A 20030-nucleotide genomic window follows, 5' to 3' on the forward strand; every position below is an offset into this window, starting at 1 on the left:
TAAATACTTTCAAGAAATCTAGATATTATAATTATAAATTAGATATTAAATAGAAGCATTTCCCTAAGAATAATAAAATTCCAAAAATAAGAGGGAAAGGACTGGAAAGAAGATATTTTTCTTCTTTTCTTTAATGAAATCTTCTTAATTCTCTCATTTACTCTGATTGATAATAAATGTCTACAGATTTATATGCTTATGAACATAATTTAAAAAATGGAATCCAGATATAAAATTATTTTATTATATTTCAATATTTCATATATGTTTGGGTATCATATGTATTCTCTTCACTTTTACACAAACAACTAAGAGGTCATTGCTCTAAGGAGAGCCAAAAGCTGGTCCAGAAAATTAATCAGAGGAACAAGAAGCTGTGGTCCAACTTTTACCACTACAGTTCAATCAGGAGACAGAGAATATGCATCTGTGATAAGAGGAACAGTGACGAAGACGGCGATGAAAGTGGAACAGGGAACGCCATTGGGAGAGGAGAGAGAGAGAGAGCGAGAGAGAGCTATAGAGAAAGGACACGACAGTGAAAGTGGATCAATACGCAGTTAACGTTTCGCCAGGCAACGTGCAGCCAGAGTTCTGCTTGATATTCGTGTTTTTGTCAAAGAACAGAGAGTTATTAGTGCAGCAAATAGACTTTGTGCAGTGTCATCATCATAAATTGTCTTGTTACACTACATTACTTCATTATTAATATTGTGTCGTTAATTTATACTCCATTTCTTACTCAATGTTTCTTATCAAATGCATACAAGCTCTGAATACATTTGTAGGATTGTTGTTATTAGCTTGAATTGTTTTAACGCGTGTTGAGTCATGAGTACCTATGGTGCAGTGTCATCAGTGATAATGTTTAACGTAAGGACCTATGAGTGACTGTTAGCAATGATTTCTGAGAGGCTGGATAGGTAGTCACAGTGATGATAATTGAAGATTAAATGTAGAAATGGAAAGCTTCAAGTTCTGGGGCTGCATAATGGTATGTGGTAGTTTTGCATTGTAAAGGGAGAACCAGTCATGTATCTTTCCTATTTTGTAAGTAGATTATGTAGTTTTCTCATTCTTTTTTCTATGTTCCAAAAGACTTTCTTAGTAAAGGCAGTAATTAGACTATTTCAATGCTGTTTCCTGCTGTGAAATAAGAAAATCATAGAATATTTAATAAAAATTCCAAATATAAGCAGATAAATAATAAAATTTTTCTGAGAAGAACTCTTCAAATGAAATTTTTATTTCACTTATCTCAATGCTTCCTTAATAGGTACACAAAGTCACCTTCAAGTCAGATTTACGGTGCTTCCGTTTCTTCCGTTGGACCATTCTAGTGCCTCCCGTTATTTATTTGTCCCTGCTCTTCTTCAAGTACAACAGAAACGTGCCCCTAAGGAGTCTGACGTCCACCACCGCTGTACAAGATAACAAAGGATTCATGATTGAGAGTCTTTTCATAGAGCTGGAAGCAGTGACGGCCGGCAAGAGGGATTTGGAACATTATAAAGAAATTGATAAGAATATCAAGGACGTGGAGGAGGCAAAGAATCAGGAGAATCCAAGAACTTTGCTGGAGAATATCTTTCAAAGAGCTGATACTGATCAGGATCAATTGTTGGACATCCAAGAATTGGCTAGATGGATTCATACGAAAATTACCGAGCATATCAGCCGAGCCATGAAAGAGAATGTTGGTTTATTTACCGCTATAGATAATAATCCGCGGAATGGTGAGTAATTTTAATTGTACAGATCAGTTTAAATGTAGATTTTGGAGATTTAGGATACAAATTTAAAAGAAGATATTCTTCTTTATAGAGAAGACACAAGTGTCACTTGAATGTAGAAGAATACAGAACAAATAAATATATAATAATTTCTAAAAAAAAAAAAAATCTAAAAACTATTCTAATTCTACGAAAAATTTTAAAAACATTGAAAAACAATAATTTTTTCCTGAGAATACAAGAAGAAAGGAGACTATACACTAACTAAACTTTAAGCTCAACTGTGATATAAATACTAATCCTTTAATTATACAAAATTGAATAGAAAGTAAATTATTTCAAGAAAAATTTCAAAATTTCAAAACTAAAATCAGTGTGATTCAAAATCAATGTAAAATATTCAATGTTTTCAGTTTATCTAGACGATAAATGTTAAATTAATGGCCAGTAGAAAGTAGATATGAAAGAGAATGTAAAATTGTACGTTCCCTCTGAATATTCCAGGCGAGATCTCATGGGAAGAGTATCACGCGCACTTTCTCAGGTCCCACGGATTTCCCGAAAGCTATGTGAGCTCGCATGACAAGAAACACAGTGATATGTCGCGTACCTTAAAAGAGAGTATAATGAGAGACAGAGCTAGATGGGCGGAAGCGGCAAGAAATGATCCGGAGAGATTGACACTCGACGAGTTTCTGGCTTTCACCCACCCTGAGAGCAGTCATAGGGCCTTACTGCAAATGGTGGAAGATCTATTTGAGAAGTTTGGTATGGACACTTCATATTTTATCTGGAAATGTAATTTTTTAACTTTTATGAGTGAATTTTAATTTCTGGCTGTTTTTACAATTATTATTTTAAACATTTCATTTTAAAGATTCTTCTAGTGTGCTACATCATTTTTGGTCTTTTCAAGGTCAAAAATAACTAACAATTTTCCTAATTCCCTTTTTATACTAATTTTTTTATAGTATCAATGCTTTTTTCTCTTCATAATATTAACATTAACAATTTCTGCAATTTTACTTCTATTCTCAGTAATCTAAATTATTTTCAATGTTTTTGTATTATTAATAATGTTAAGAATAATGATTCTGTACCGGTAGAATAATAATTTACATCATTCTTCTATCTTTTTTCCATTTTAGACCGCGATGGGAATGAACAGTTGACAGAAGATGAATTCTCGGATTTACCCTCAGAAGGGATGGGTCTGGACTTGAAGGAAGACAAACGAGAAGCGGTAGGCGGAAGTGACGACAGGCGGAAGGAGTTCAGACATCTTATTGACAAGAACAAAAATGGAAAAGCCGATAGAATAGAAATTCTGGTAATAAATCTGAATCTGCCATTTTCAGGGGCACATTTGTTAAATTTATTAAGCATATATTTATACATATTAAGGGAAACAAATTTTTGTTGAACTTTTTCATTTTTATTGTTTTTCATTAATTTTTTAATTAAAATTCTATTCCAGTTGTATATAGACCCAAGAAATCCAAGGCACGCGATACAAGAAGCCCAACATTTAATAAGTGTGTCAGATACGAATCTCGACGAGAAATTGAACCTATTCGAGATTCTGAGCAAAATGGACCTGTTCCTGGGTAGTAAAATGGTAGACACGGAAAGAAGTTTCCACGACGAGTTTTAATTGCTCAAGATTGAAAAAAGAGACTCTAAAGCAGTTGTCCTCTTCTCTTTACTTAAACATTGAGTTCTAAAGCAAAATGGAACGTACTCTCCGAAATTGGGCGCCATTTTTTATTGTTAGGAACCTAACCTTATTGTTGACAGTAACCTAACCTCCTAATCGATAGCGAAACATAATGATAGCGTTGTTTTTATATGAAATTTGATAAATTGTGCCTAATTTTGGTTTTCTAAAAACCTTTTCTTCAATAAGAAGAGTCTTTTACTCTTGCCGGAGCAGACAATATCTGTTTCTAAATGATACTGATACCAAATGTCTCAGTAATTTTCAATTAGATTGAGCCTTATAATCATAACTTATAAATTAAGAGTTTGAATGTTTTGTTTGGATAAGTCAAACTATTACACTTATGGGTTAAAGAACTTATTTTTCCACAAGGATAAGCATCATACTGTTTTCTCTGTTCCTCTAACCCAGGATTGATGTCTTTCTCTTTCTCTCTCTCTCTCTCTCTAATAGATAATCCAGTATTACTATTATATATTGAACTTTGTACGTTTATTGAAAAGCACAACGAAGATTTTCATGTGTTTTTAAACCGTGTCTGTGATAGTCTTTTAACGTAGAATATTATTTTCGAAATTGAGGTTAGGACGTCCATTAAGGTTATGTCTACTACTATAAGATTTTTTAAGATTATTTATTGCACTTTTCTGTTAATTCGTGATAGAACAAATTCTGAACGGGGAAAGAAAATGGACAGTAATAGTAAACTTGAAAGGAACGATGTTGAAGATATGAATCAGATTTTAAAATCCGTCCTTTCAGTGGATCTCCACGGTTATTTGTTTAACAGAAGTTTCTTCGTTAAACTTTTATAACTTGAAGAATTCTAATCGTGCAAAATTTTGTCTATTATTAAATAGATTTAATTTGCGTCTTTAAGAAGTATTTACATAAATGTGTTATATATGTAATTATAGAGGACATATATTTTACGTTGACTGAAATTTGTAGAAATAAAAATTATGAATGTTCCTCCTCGAAGAAACAATCTTATACTTTATAAAACGTGTTTTGTTGTACATTTATGGTGGCAATAAAAATTATTTGCAAATATCAGAATATTATATATTTCTACTTAAAACAAACCGTGTGTTTCCTAATTTAATTTAAAATTCTATAAAATTTTGAGATAACAATGTTGTGAAATGTATACTATTTTCTAAATGTTATAAAGAATTATAATTTAGAATTATATAAAAAGTATAAAAATTGTGATTAAAATTATGCTTATAGAAAGTGTAAAAATTAAAGTCACAATTCTGCAAAAAACTTCATCAAACAGGGTACATGTCACGATAATTTATTTACATTTTAAAAAAACTCATAGCTACAAAGTCATACAAGCGATGATGCGCTCGCTAATTAGCTAGCCTTACAAATTAAATACCCTGGGCCGTTTGACAAAAGCTTAAAAATATTACACAGTACGTTCTGTCGCAGTAGTCAGTCTATAATTCATGAAGAGAGTGTTACAGCTATTCAATGAAAATTTGTTGATCAAAAATTAATTATCAAAGCTTCAGTTCACCCATAAAATAAATATTTACAATAGGATATTTGAAAACCTTCTGGTTTCCCAGTTTTATTTTATTTTCTTTTTGTCTGGGTTAATTCCAGAAAAAATGATATTGTTATTATAACGATTTTTTATAAGCATAGATTACAGAACGTTCTCTTAATTTATTTGACATTTTGGATTGTTTAATTTGAAATTCTTATATTGTCAAATATCTTTTACACTCTGATTGGAATTAATTTCTTCCCAAGATGCACATGGTGCATTCTCTAATGTATTAGATAAATAGCATAGGACGCAATTGATGCATTATCAGCCACGATTATATTTTAAAAAATAGAAACAGCAATACACGTACGTCAATTACATCTATAAACGTCTCTCTTCTATCGTTTTTCTTCCAAATGAAGATATCAAAAAATAAATTGAATTTCACTTGAATGTGTCTCTCGTAAATTCTGTTCTTAATATATACAACTCATTTTTATTAAAAAAAAATTAACTTCCTGAATTTGATTAATTATTAGTCATTTTTGTAGAGGTACCATTTCAATTCTCTATGATATGTCGCTTGAAATAATTCTCATTAAGAAGAAAATGAAGAGAAGTGTATATTCACACGATTCACTAATTCTTAATAATCATCTTTAACAATTTCCTCATGCCATTCACTATGACTTATGTCACATACAATTTACTTTCCAACTTTTCAACAAAAAGTCTTCAAATTCCAGATTTCCATCCATCATTCTTCCTCAATATCCACTCAATCAGACATCGGTAAATTATTAATTAACATTTCATAGATATCTTACAATGTCTCTAGAAATTACAAAATTTGATGGCCATGCTGCTCGAGTAAAGAAGTTTATTGAAACATTCAGAATGTTAATCAGGTCAAGTTTTACGCTGTGCTCATCATCTTCATCCATTACTCTAATCAAATTTCTACTAATTGAAAGTCGAACGATTGAGTCTTTAGATTAATTTCAGGTTGTCCATTTTTCATGATCCACAGAAGCTCACAGCTCATCTTCATGGTCTGAATGGAACTTCGAAGCTTTCGTCCAAAGAGGCTCCATGGTCAGACAGCTGTTCTGAAATCGCAAACTAGTATTGCTTCCACCAAATCATTGGGTTCATCTACAACAATACTTTTTTCTGAACATGGAACACTAATTGAAACACAGAGTTTTCATTGTTATATTGGTTTTTGTGAATTTAACGGAAATACACCTACGCGTAACATACATTTTGGAAGAAACATTTGCACAAAGAATAGAAAAACAATTGAAAACATTGAAGTTATATAGATCAAACAAATTGAAAGAGAAGAATCAACTGCTTGCAATATCGTTGATACAGTTTCTATCTTTTAACTTTATTTACTAAATGAAACAATGTGTTCGTTAATTAATCCAGAGGTTCTTTTACAACAATAAAAAAACTATTGTAGTTAAATGTAAAAGCAAGTGAGATTGAGAAACGGACTGGTTTGTACAAACTGAGAATTTCAAAGCAATTATGAGCTACACGTCATGCAAATTATTTACACAAAGAGCGAACAATTATGCTAACTATATGCACGCGAAGAACTAAATTGTGAGAAGAGTGTTTAAGAGACAGACTAGTTTCTGATTGATAGAGTTTAATATATTTCCAAACACTAATGGATTATGGCAACAGCAAGTATGGAAATTAATAGAAAACTCCAAATTTTAGCAGTTTGAAGAAATTGTACGAAACACGATAGAGCATAAAGCAATTCAGAAGAAGTGAGAGAAACGAGGAAGAGGCAGGAAGAGCTAGAACCAAAAGATTCTCCCAAAAATTTAAGGAGAATGCAAAGAAATCTAAGCATAAGAAGAGTTTCAAAACGCTTGAAAAATCCCAGTAGAACTTTGAAAATCTCAAAAGAACCGGGGAAAACGAATGAGAACCGAAGAGAGCTGGGGAGAGTCGGGAAGTGCCGGGAAGAGCCGGGGAGAGCCGGGGAGAGCCGGGGAGAGCCGGGGAGAGCGAAGGAGAACCAAAACTAAGAAACTCTACAAAAATTCATGAATATTATAAAGCGATGCAAATTGAAGGAAAACTCGAGAGAACTCAAGTGAACCAAATACAGTTAAAAAAAAAGCCTTAAAAGAACCATGGTGCCCGAAGGAGAGCCAGGGGGAGATAGAAGCAAGAAAATGAAACTTTAAAGAACTTTACGAGAAGTGCAATAGTGTAAAAAGTGGTCTTAAAAGCTTTAAAGAGTCCAGAAATGACCAGTGAAACTTAACAAATTCTAAAAGAACTAAGTACATCGAGGGAGAGTTAGGAAGAGCCAAGAAGATCTCTCAAGTTTGCAGACCCATTAATCTTTGTAAATAACAAAAATTCGACTCAAGGACAAAAAGTTCCATCAAGATATAGTGGTAATCCGATTGGATAGAAGAAATGAAACCAAGCAAAAAAACAACCCAAAGAAAACAACAAGGTTAATTACTTCATTGATAATATTTAAAAGAATTGCAGAAGAAACAATTGAAGAGATAAAATTGAATACATCCAAAAGAAGTGTATCATGGTGTAAGTTCATCAGCAGCTTGAAGAAGAAACCTAATAGAGCTTCCTTTAATTAGGATGATGTAAGTGGTGACATAGAAGAGGAGATGCAACAGTATATGCTTCCGTGTCTGCGTGTTTTTACCTACTGGTACGATGTTGCGAGGAGGATCAACCTTCGATGTTGGTAATGATCTAAGTGCGGAATGGCGAAGTTTCCTCGATCATTACTCACTCGGCAGGTCGGTCCGGTGGTGGAGTATTTCCACCTCGACAGCACAGTCTTATCCATCCGCTGGGTCTTATCTCCTCTTCCTCCATCTCGATCACTGCACGTATTAACAATCATTATTCCGTCACTTTCTTTGTTCTCATTCTTTTCGTTCTTCGATCTTCTGCTCCTCAACGAATACAATTTTTTGAGCTAAAGAAATTTTCTGCTATCTCTGCCTTGTAAAACTTTTGGCTAATTTCCTCGTTTATAACAGATGGGAATAATTATAATATAGGAACTCAGTAATTAAATTACTAAACGATGACTGTTAGGAAATGATATTAGTAAAAGGGAAGATCACATATTATTGAAATAACTGTGTGTCAGTTTATTTAAAAAAAAAAAAAACAAGTGATTTTTCTCTGAATTATTTCGTACTTTAGTTGTCAAATGGTGAATTAAGGAATTATTTAATTGCCAATAATTTTTTATTGTATTTAGTATTTTGCATTTATGTGTGTATTTCTCAAATATTAGACTTCTGCTAATTTACAAACGAAATGTCAATATGTGTAGCTATATGTTAGCAAATGTTTTAAATTAAATGTAACCAAATGTGACGTGGTAATATAATTTGAGAAATCGCTTATCAAATAATTTCACTCGATCAATTTAATTTAATTTTGTTTGCCAAATATCTTATTTTTATAATACCCATACTCTCGCTATACGATAGTAATATCAATTAATCCAAATACAAATATTTTATTTCAACAGTTTCTTATGCTTGAAATTCAACAGTAACAATATTAATTAATTCAAAGGCAAATATTTTATTTAAATAATTCACCGCGCTTGCTATACGTCAATAGTAATGATAATAATTAAGTCAAAGTGAATCGCGGAACATTATCGTCGATTACAATTTGCACAGTTTGGATAATTTGCAGTTACAATTGCAGTTGCAATTTGCCGATGAATTGTCAAACACGGTTTGAACAAAGGGCAAATTTGGCCCATACAAACGAACGATCCAAAACATGGATTTGCTTTATATTTGCTTACGATAAACACTGCTTTGTCAAAATATTTCTCAGAATTCCCCAATCGTCAGATTCCACTGTATTTAATTAATTAATAATTCATTCCCTCCTTGCTACATGTTAATAAATAGGAATTTTTAAGTTAATAAAATCGTAATATAATTTGTTAATTAATTTATCAATTAAATGCATGAATGTATGGAATAATGAGAAGAAATACTCGATCATTTTGGAATATCGTAAATCATGTGAGAAAGCTCATTTCAATTTTATTTTATCAGAGTGTTATACGTAGAATGTCCCTTCAAATACTAGTATTTTGATATTTGTTCTAATATTTTAATAGATTATTCTCCTGTCAAACAGATGTTTGTTTATTAGCATAGAATTGTAAATATTAACATACTCTGATAAATAGAAAATATATCCTGGTATTATCCGGCTTACCTTGTATCAAATAATAAATCATCATTTCTAATTACACGTCTTTGGTTTAATTTATTTGATAAAGAATTATATGCAATACTAGGAAAATTGTAATTCATTGGATTATATTTTTGTAAGTGGAATTAATCAAACTTAGGAGAATCGTAAGTTGACCAAGAATTTTCAAATGCATTTCCACTTAAATCTCATGAAAGCCAGCAATTTATAAGAGAAACTCAGATGATTTACAATTTATAAATATTTAATAAATTCATTAATTCACTCACCCGACGCGATTCTTTGGGGTTGACAACCACTGAATGTCGACTGTCTTCTTGCTTGTAAGTCAGTTCCTCTTAGAGACAGGTAGACAGAAATAGTTTTGTCCAGAGCGAGCCTCACCTGTGTGTACCAGACAATAATTGGCCCTTAATCGTATCACTAAACCAACCATTCACTTACTGCAATGCATATTTGAATAATTTAATTAAGAGTAGGGTGGAATGTGAGTACAACCTAAATTCCACGCCTGATAAATCCAGACTAATGTTTACGCGATACTGCGAGTATCCTCACCTTAGAGTAATTTATTTCTCAGCCTAAATCAAGCTTTGGATATATTAGCGCTCTGCGAATTCGAAACGCCGTGTTTTTGTATGAATTGTTCGAAGATGAACTATAATCTCTGGTTTGTCGTAATTTACTTTTGGAATATTAGCAGGTTTTTGATTCGTTTTTACTGTAAATTACTATATTTAATGTTAATAGATTAAAAATTGGATATTTGATATTAGTTGTGATTCAATTTTGGAACATTGGAAGGTGGTTGATCAATTTTGTATATTAAATTTAGTGTAAGATTAAAACATAAAGTATATAGTAACTTATCAGAAAAAGTCATTAATAATAATTTATTAGTTTTAGTCTTGGAGCTTAGTTTTGGTACTCCCAAGAATGCCCTGTCTTCTTCCTTCTTTCTTTCCATAATTTAATCACTTTAGGGTTTTAATCTACTGATTATATTATATTTGAAACAAAAGAAGAATGGAGAAATTTGTTCATTTTTAAGTTCAATTGTCTCACCTCGCCATTTAAAAAGCAGTACAGTGTTGCGATGAAGAGACCTTGAAAGGATTGAAGGAAATGCGTAGAGTAAGACCACAAGGCGAATTTCTTCACGTTGTGCAGGGGCACCTCGATCATGAAGAGCACGTTGGTGATGCCTAGTAAAGGCAGAAGCACCACAGCTGCCCTCACAGCTTTCCTGTAAGAAAGAAATTAGCAAAGGATGTTAGAATTATTTTTGTAATTCAGCAAAATATTTTTTTCGAAGATCAGAATTTGCATTATTTTACCATTATTCATAAAATATTGAAGTAGTACGTTAATTGTTATTTGTATATTTTAGCATTATACGATTCCTTGATATTACATTGTATTTAATAATAATTAATTAATAATTATATGTATTAATAATACGTATTATATGTATAAATATTAACATTTTAATATTTAATTTAAATAATTTAATTTAATATTACAACATTGGATGTAATATTACATTATCTTGTTATATAATGTTTTCCCTCCCTTATATTTAATTATCTAAATTCAATTATTTTCTTTAGCCACTACTTTCTTACTTTTAATTAAAAAGTTGTGAGTATAGTGTAAACACGTTGACCCAGCCTTCGTGAAGTCTATTAATTAAATATCCTTGTTCTTTTTTGCTTGATAAGATTGGACAACTCGTTGTATCTTAGCTACTTTATCTTCTGCTTGTGACACTTACTTCGTTCTTAGAAAAAGTTACTGTCATGTGAATTACTTACAAGACTTGCTCGATTTCGCTGGTGTGACTCTGTCGAAGCTTCACCACGAGCACTCTGACGATGTTCAGCAGAAACAGAAAATTGAGCTGAAGGATCAAAATCAATACAAAGATTTCTATAGTTTCCTGTATCTAGCCATTGTTGCAAATTAAAATGTATCTTTCTAAATTGATATTACTCACCAATATCACTGCAAATCTAGGTCCCTCTAGGATCCAAAAGTAGGAAGACAGATTGTATCCAGACCAGCATCTGGTAAATCTGATACAAGCACCATAAACAATTCTTATTTGACAAACTTCTACCAAGAACTGATGATGAATTGGAGATCCAAGTATTAAATACTACATCAAATTATACTAATTTACATAATATATTTTCATTATATATTTTACATATAGAAAAATTGGCTCTTGCTCAAACAATTTATCAACTATTCAAAGCAAGTATATTTAATTCTGGTGAAACTTACTATCTTCTTTGTAAAAATATGAAAAAGTTTACATGGACAATTTTCTCTACAGCTGAGAAAATTTAAGATTTAGTTGAGGATTCAATAGATTTCTACACCATTCCATAATAGATGCAATCTCATCCGAAAGTGGTATTCAATAAATCTGTCATGGTGTCTAACTAAATGAAGGGAAACTTTAGGTAGATGCACTTAGAGGATGAGTTTTAGAATCTTAATCACCCATAGCTGAATTTCATGTAGCTATAGCTTCATTTCCTATAGACGTGGCAATCTCCGACTTACTTCGACTTTGGATGGTAATAGAAGGCGGTGATGATGGCCCAAACTAGCGTCATTATGACGGGACATCCCCATCCGATGAACCGATACATCCTGTAGTATGAGTTTTCTTGGAACACCGTTACTGGAACAGTAAATAAAAGACGGTGCGATTATTTGATAGAATTTCACTTAAACTTTTGATTCCTATAATAAAGCAGAACTTTGTAACATGGAAAATTTATTGGGACTAGGTAACTAGGTCAGTTACTTGGAAATTGTTTCAGATGTCTTAGTAGATATACAGAGTGTTTTATCAACTCCACTTATCCCAAAATACTTAATATTTAAAATTACTTACAATTATTTAATATTTATCTTGCAAGATAAATACACTAGTTAAAATCACTACTTTAATATTTCATAAAACCTACTTAGAAATTTAAGAAGAAACCTTAGAATATTTTTTAATAAAAAATTTAGTAACTTAAAGGAGATTGCTATTGTTATCTATGGTATTAATTTTGAATTACAGAATTAGCAGGAGACTGAATATAAGATATAATCATTGGTATTTTCTCTTTTCATTGTAACTTTCTAATAGAGTTTCATACGACCAATAATTATGTAAATTTCATTTCTTATTTATGTCTATAGAAAGTCCTTATAAAGTTTAACTAGAAAAAGACTAGAACATCTTGTATATACAAGATGCTATGCTGTTTTTGCACTCCTAAACGAACTTCAAATTTGTTATCAGTATTATAAGTATTTTCCCTAAAATATAGAAAATCTTTAGTTTGAATGAAGATATTTTATTTCACAAAAAGTTTTCAATCTTAAATTCAAGTTGTTAAAATTGGTAAGATTCAAAATTTAATAGCAAACAAGTAGAATAAGTTTTTACTGAACCAACGTGATCAAGCTAAAAATAGAAGAATAATTGGAAAGAAAAGATATGAGTTTCCTAGTGGGAGAGCAAACAATTTTTTAATTAGAACTGAATCGTCTTAGAGCCACGAAATTGGTTGGTGAAATATTTGTTCTTCGGTTTCTATGTTGATAATGTAAAGGAAATTTTGAAGAATAAACGTCGGTTCACTTACCAGTGACCATATTATGCAAGAACAGTCCCTCTATGAACATCCACATGAACATAGCGGTTTTGGTGTACTCCAAAAGGGCGTAGCTGGCCTCACAGAGCACAGGCTTTAAGAAAAAGGAGTTTCGAAAGTAGATTTTAACACTAGACTGTCTTTGACGTCTGTTAATTATAAATTTAACTTGTCACTTGGATCTCTTTCAATTTCTTTAATTTCTTGGAAATAACAATTATTGTTACATAATAATTAATTAGGATATTATTGATTAAGATACTAATATGATAATTTCTTTCTTTTTAATGCTTCATTTCTGTTGGAAATACATTATATTTTTATTTGGAAGAATTAAAGTTAATTTATCTGAAACTGATTTACCTTTATTAAATCTCAATTTTATTAATCATAGAAATTTATGTCTGATTAATAACTTGAACCAACATATAAAATATCTTACAACTATAGATTAACTCTCCTACTACCATTGATAAATTGTATTTCACTTAAATTATCTAATAATAATTACATAATGTCTAATAAATATTACTATTTCAGATAATTATATTTCTGATGAAAGAATAGATGTACAACCTCAGATTATTGATATATATATAATTATAAGGAATAAGGAACGTTTTTTATTAATAAACGTTCTTGATTTTACTTTGTTTCTTAATACCGAAGCTTTAAAAGTACAATAGTTGAGCTCCTGACAACGAGCAACACGGCGTGCCAGCTGCTACATGCACAGCGGGTTGCTCGCTGTCAGGCGCCCAAGCGTTATATCTTTAGAGCTTTATTACTGGAAAATGAAGACAGATTGGACGTGTGTTTATAGAAGAAAAATGTACCTCGTTCATATAAAGTTTCTTAATATATAATCGCTCACAAAGTTCTACACACACTTTTGTTATACAATCATTTACAGTTATGTACCAATATGAAATATTTTTGAATTTGCTCAGTATATTTTGAGATGGAATTACTTTAGAAATTATAAAACCTCCAATTTTGCGAAGATTGCAGATCATTATTAATGTCTACAGAAAAGCTACAAGTTTACTAACATAATATTAAATCTACACTTTTATAACCTCATGCAAGTACAACAAGTATATGTAAATATGTACATTTTTGTGTCTTCTTACTTCTTAAAAAAAGCACAATAGATTGTTGCCGTTCTTTAAATGCATATATGTTTCAGAAAATGTTCAATTAATGCAAAATTTTATGCCAAAGAAATTGCTGAAGATAATGTTCTTGTTGCAATTCAAATTTATATGCAATATAATAATAATAATATTTTTCAAATTTAAGGATTTATTCCAAATTTCAGACGATGAATGTAGACTTTTATGACTAATTGTGTATCAGTATAGGTGGAAAACAATGACAATTCGATAGTCAAATATATATCAAATGTAAGGAATATATAATCTCCTATATCTCATGATATATTAATTAATCAGTATGTTGACAAATACAGTTTGGAAGCAACTATTTGTTAGTCAACTACAAACACTTACGGTGTTTCCAATGCCATGTTGAATACCATAAGTCTTCCTTCTGAGGACCTCAATGTCTATGTACAGTGTTAATCTAATCAAGACCTGGACAACCATGGCGACGAACAGATTCTTGTGTATCCTGGTCCTTGTGTTTCTCAGGGACCTAGATTGGCATGAATATTATCATCTCAGTTCTACGTAATTTATTTCCATCTTCATGTGGCATTGTTAACGAGAAAGGTGCTGAAATCTTTGTGTCTTGTTTGTAAATAAATGGCTTTTCAGTATCTCGGAAACCGTGTGACACAATCAAGGTTTCATTACATTAATCATAAAGCTCTAGCAAGGACTTAACCTAATTCCCTCCAACAGCTGTATTTCCCATCTTTCTGCTGAGATTAATTATTATTTATATAATTGTGCTATCTTGATATTTGGCATAAAGATAAATGGAAAACAGAAATAGCCTAATATCAGCTATAATTAGAATAAGAAGATATACTATTGGGTTTGGCAACTGATTGGTGGTAATGACCAAACCCATAGTTGGTCTTTGAGGTTTATTCTATTCTTGAGACTTTTTTAAAATGACTATAAAGGTGTAATATCGTTATTTGTATTGAGCTCTAATTGATTTTTTTTAATTTTCAAAATAAATATCTATTTTAATTTTATTATACTTTGACAATAAAATTACCTTTTAAATGGCAGGATATTAGCTCGTATTTACGATAAAAAAATATTTTTTTTATTCTTTTATTCATAGAAAACTTTGCCTAATTTCCACATTTTAGAAGTATATTACGTTTATTTACATTGGCTTTCAATCGATTTCTTTCAAATCTCCAAAATATGTATTTCAATTTCACTATAGGTTTGTAATAAAATAGTGATTGAAATATTACTTAATAATATTACCTTTTAGGTAGACAAATTTTAATATGATAAAAAATTTACCTAAAACGACAGAATATGGCAAGCGAAGCAAGCAAAGCTACTAGAGAGATGCTTAAACCAACGAATTCTAACGTTCGAGTCTTTTCAGCTATGTCCAGCTTCATCTGAAAAACAAAGAAAAGGTACAGCCGATAAAAAAGTTAATTCTCATTAGCTTTTTTACACAAATTATTACGCGTCTCCAGTTTTTACATTTTTCCACTCGTTTTATTATCCAATAGCTACACGACTCTTTTCCATCATTTGATTCTTTTTAATCTTATCTAACAAAAAGCTCCTGGATATTTATACTGTGATCAATAACAGTTTTATTTTTGCAATACGACCAAATAAAAAAATATATCAATCTCTTATCTTTGGATTATCACGTCACCTCAATTTTTTAATTTTCATTTCCAATAAATAAAAAAAAATCTTACGTAAAAAATCGTTTCTTTATTAAATTTGTTCTTGAACAAATTTCATGTATTTGACGCTATTCCAGATCATTCGTATTCGGGTATTACTTATGCATTTAAAAAAAAATTCTGTTCCAACGCTGCTTATGTATCTGACTATGTTTAAAATTATTTGCTTTTAGATACTAATTTGATTATATCTAAAATAATTTGTGTCTGAACGCCCCTAATGTATTTCATTAATGTTCATCTTTGAACATTAATATTTGGCTTTACCATCTAAATGTATACAATTCAGATTCTCATTTAATCCATTTAATTCGAATTTCAACTGATAATAATCCAGCTTTTAAGACACTCACGTTACCCTCGACGGTGTTGGTGTAAACTTTTCCATGCAGCCGGAGCATTTCTGGTGTCAAACAAGTTGTGTAGTTTGCCCAGCCGTGCGAGTATTCCTCGTTATTCGTCCCATTCTGCCCCTCCCATCGACCATTGTAACCGCACTTCTTCTCCACCGATTCTAAACAAACAGCACGCTCAATTTAACAAGTGCGAGCTTCCCTGATGGTATCAGGCACGGTGCAGTGTTGGTTGTACTGTTCTGCACTGTGTTGTAGCGTTATACAAAACCTAAGAAAGACAAATCGATTTACTATCTTGTCCAATTTGGTCAATTAAACTGTTTGATTAGTAATTAACCAAAATATCTCACTTGGCTGGAATCAAACAAGCTCTAACTACCAACATTTGTCTAACTAATCCTGAACAAGTTCCACAATTATTTAGCGCGATAAACGGAAACGTTGAGTTTTGGAAATTGGTTTAATCCTTTCGCTTCGGCAGTTTAGTGCGCCGAAGTACTGTCACTGAACGGAAACGCGCGCCAGAAATGCGCACAGTGTGCATAGTTGCAGTATATACGTTTACCTAAGTCTTAAATAACAATAATTCTTGTAAGAACCGTATATGAAATATCGTTTCACTGTCAATGGATTTAACAGATTTTTTAGCACTAAATAGTATACGATCGCTTGGATGTTTGAAATATATTGCTTAAAACGTTTTGACGTTGTATCAAAAATGAGTAACTTTTAAGAAGTGATTAATCCAATATGTCAATAAAATCAACACAAAATGTTCTGCCGATAACGAAAAAATATATTATTGACTACAGATGGCACTGGTGTATTCCCGATGTATGGGGTACCGAACCCAGAATTCGTCGCGTGGTTGCCGCCTATAATCGGCGCTCGTACCCACAGGTCATTTCGCGGACGCCGCCTATAAGTGGCACTGGATTTGTGCTATTTTCGGGACAATATATTTTACGTATAATTCTTTATAATCCTTATTCTTATTTTGTAATTTTTATAGTTTTGCCAATCTTTAAATTTTCATAATTTTTGTCATTTTGATCGACCCCAACTTTATAATTTTATAATTATAGTCTTGCGGGATCTAGGAGTAATTAACACAGTAAACTAATAAGAAATAATGATAAAAATTATTAAATACGTATCATCTATTATTAGTACCAATACTATTCTTATCGATTAAACTGATATTTATTAATATTAATATGTTATTAATAATAGCACGTTATTGTATTAATTACAATTTATTGTCATTAATATAAATTATTGACCATTAAAGTATTCAATTCAATTTAATGCGTTTAACTTTTAATTTATGAGAAAACCGAATAAATTCAATTCATAAATCTTGTTTTATTGCTACGAAACAGTTTCCTTTTTTGACAAATTGTATTTTACCTTTGAGTTTCGTAAAAGAAATTGATGTAAATCGGGTTGCTCGCTCGTCTAATTAATTACGTTTATTTATGTTTAACATCTGCGAATTATTTTGCAAATTTTATTATTTCCAATTACTTCGCAAATGTTACAGAATATTCGGCTGCTTGGTCTCTAATAAAATTTGCGAAATATTTAGCAAACGCAACGCTGTCGGTAAATGTGAATTAAATTGGTGAACTACCGACACAGTTTCCACCAATGCATAGTAAATTGCTCGTCGTCAGGCGTCCAAAGAGAAACAAGAAATCAAGAATTCCAAAAGTTCAAACGTAAAATACAGATTGCAAGGAAAGAAAGATATTTTATTCTGATAAAAAAAGAATGAACCAATTAATAATATAATAACAATTATTTTCAATATGTACTCGTATACTAAATAACTAAACATCCAAATATATTGTACAGTACACAAATATATTGTGATCTCTACAAATTATTTCACTGTTTAATCCTTAACAATCATTAATAACAATTATTATGGTAATAACTATAACAATTACTGACAATTGGTAGAAGTTGCAAAATGATAATAATTGCTAAGGACCGAGCAGTGAAATAATTTACAAAACTCCCATAATGATTTTAATTAACCATACAGTTCTAAATTACAGCTAACAAAACTTTACCAAAAATCAAAACAACAAATGTAAATTAAATAAGGAATTTGCTACGCCAATAGTAATAATTTGAACATTCTGATGTCTCTAAAATTTTCCAAGAAATTTCCATTTCACTTGCAATCCGATTTAACAACTTATAAAAATAAAACAAAGAAAGATAAGAAGATTTTGAGTACTATTTGGATTACGTTGGTTGAAATTTGTGGAAATATCAGAGACTGAAATAGGGATGTATGTCGTGGGTTATTCTAGTCTCGCACATGAAAGTAAACGGATTCGCAACATCATGAATCGGGGGATGATCCACAATTCCAGGATGCGAATGCTGGAGGAGCTTATTTCCAGTACGTGACTCGATAAACCGGTGCAATTTCGCACGATAGTTAATATTCCAGTAAGTATCGGAAACCGAAGGCATTACATGATACAGTTTTTGTCGGTTTCTTTAACATCTGCGGGAAGAAACAGAGCGACGATACATGAAAACGAAGTTAAGCATGAATATTCCACAAACTCGAGTACATCTGAAGAATAAAAGAAGTACGAGTTGTTACGTTCTTATAATGGACATACACGGTGTCCGGCTACAGATGTAAGAAAATGTAAGGAGCGATTCTTGAAGCTAAAATACGATGAAAATCAAGAATAAAAAAATCGCGTTTTCGGCTTTGTTTTTTAGTTATCGTTAATTAAAAATTGACCGAAAGATCCCTGTACGCGTGCAACCCTCCTTACACGAACGAAAGTAGGTCAGCCTAAGCAACGGGGTGTACGGAGATCCTCAAATCGAACGATATATATGGGTTGAATAAACTGGGTGCAATAAGATTAAACACCCTGTATAGTGTTTCGTTTATAATGAACATTTGCAGATTGGCTTTAACAACTGGGACAAGCCATAGCTTGTAAATAAAATAATAGAAGATAAAAAAGATTTCATCAGGGAAATATAAATGAAACAAATTTTAAAAGGAAACTTTATTCATAAACGTATTAAAAAATGTAATATAATCTCTGTTTGTCATACGTGACTATTGTGAGGCGTAGCTTGCCCGAATAAAACCGTGCGCGCCCTAATTTGTTAGATTAACAGTTCGTTGAAGTGAAAAATAAAATACATATCTCAAACAAAAATATTCTCCAAATTTCTCGGAAAGAAAGAATTTCTGATGTTTGAAGAGAGTTGAGAGAGTTCGAAGATTTTCGAAAAAATTTTCTAGCATTTCAAGGATGATTAGCAATCGGAAGTGAGATCTTTGAGCCTCTAGCATTCGTCTTTTTAATTGTCCTTGTCTTTATGGAAGCATTGTACGCGCAGCTTGGAGAAAAGAACCGAAGACAGACTGAAACCTGGCATTCGTTCTCTGATTTTTCCTGTTTAATGTCAAGACTACACGTGAATTTTGACCGCTGAAATAGGAACTATGTGTTCCAAATTAAACCATATTAAAACTTTTAACGTAATCATGGCCATATACAGATATTCAGTGAGCTGAAAAAAATTTGGTTATATAGAAGAGAAAGAGGAATGAGAAGAGGAAGTTAAGCTATATTTAATTGTAGTTCGTTATTCAAATAAAGATATAATGAAAAACCTTCCAGGAATTAAATTCTCGTTGTGGAATTTATTTTTGTTTCAAATTAAATTGAAGTATCGTTTTCTACGGTTTAAAGCATACCAACATCAAATTTTATATAAAAATTATATATTCCGAAATTTATTTTCAATTGATCGGGTGAAAATTAAAGTAGAATTTTTTAAAATTCGAAACGCCAAAAATTACATCATTTTCATGGCAGATTTGTATTCAACTAAAAGCGGTTATTTTTCAAGTTAATAGAAGAACCTTCTTATATTAAATGATT

The 20030-nt window shown here is 31.3% G+C and overlaps 2 protein-coding genes across 12 annotated transcripts in view; one reads left to right on the plus strand and one right to left on the minus strand.

Moving 5' to 3' along the window:
• Positions 1-20030, minus strand: part of LOC126874508 (PDF receptor) — an 83261-nt gene that overhangs the window by 12076 nt on the left and 51155 nt on the right. For 2 of the 11 annotated variants that reach the window (XM_050636687.1, XM_050636686.1), the window contains exons 4-14: positions 16090-16250; positions 15330-15433; positions 14391-14535; positions 12871-12973; positions 11789-11909; positions 11214-11292; positions 11032-11117; positions 10283-10463; positions 9487-9601; positions 7752-7845; positions 3877-6061 (exon numbers count right to left, since the gene is read on the minus strand). In XM_050636687.1, coding sequence (XP_050492644.1) covers positions 5992-6061; positions 7752-7845; positions 9487-9601; positions 10283-10463; positions 11032-11117; positions 11214-11292; positions 11789-11909; positions 12871-12973; positions 14391-14535; positions 15330-15433; positions 16090-16250 — 1259 coding nt within the window. In that variant the 3' untranslated portion in view covers positions 3877-5991. Of the gene's footprint in view, positions 1-3876; positions 6067-7661; positions 7912-9486; positions 9602-10282; positions 10464-11031; positions 11118-11213; positions 11293-11788; positions 11910-12870; positions 12974-14390; positions 14536-15329; positions 15434-16089; positions 16361-16442; positions 16828-20030 lie in introns of those variants that run through there. The other 9 variants (XM_050636692.1, XR_007692830.1, XR_007692828.1 and 6 more) reach the window with 9 other exon arrangements.
• Positions 173-3419, plus strand: LOC126874520 (45 kDa calcium-binding protein). The gene is made up of 5 exons (XM_050636710.1): positions 173-1050; positions 1277-1736; positions 2238-2501; positions 2882-3063; positions 3211-3419. The coding sequence occupies exons 1-5, from the start codon at positions 1033-1035 to the stop codon at positions 3385-3387; spliced, it is 1101 nt and encodes a 366-aa protein (XP_050492667.1). The 5' UTR covers positions 173-1032; the 3' UTR covers positions 3388-3419.

Source organism: Bombus huntii, chromosome 16 (genome assembly GCF_024542735.1).
Source record: "Bombus huntii isolate Logan2020A chromosome 16, iyBomHunt1.1, whole genome shotgun sequence".
Classification (NCBI taxonomy): domain Eukaryota; kingdom Metazoa; phylum Arthropoda; class Insecta; order Hymenoptera; family Apidae; genus Bombus; species Bombus huntii.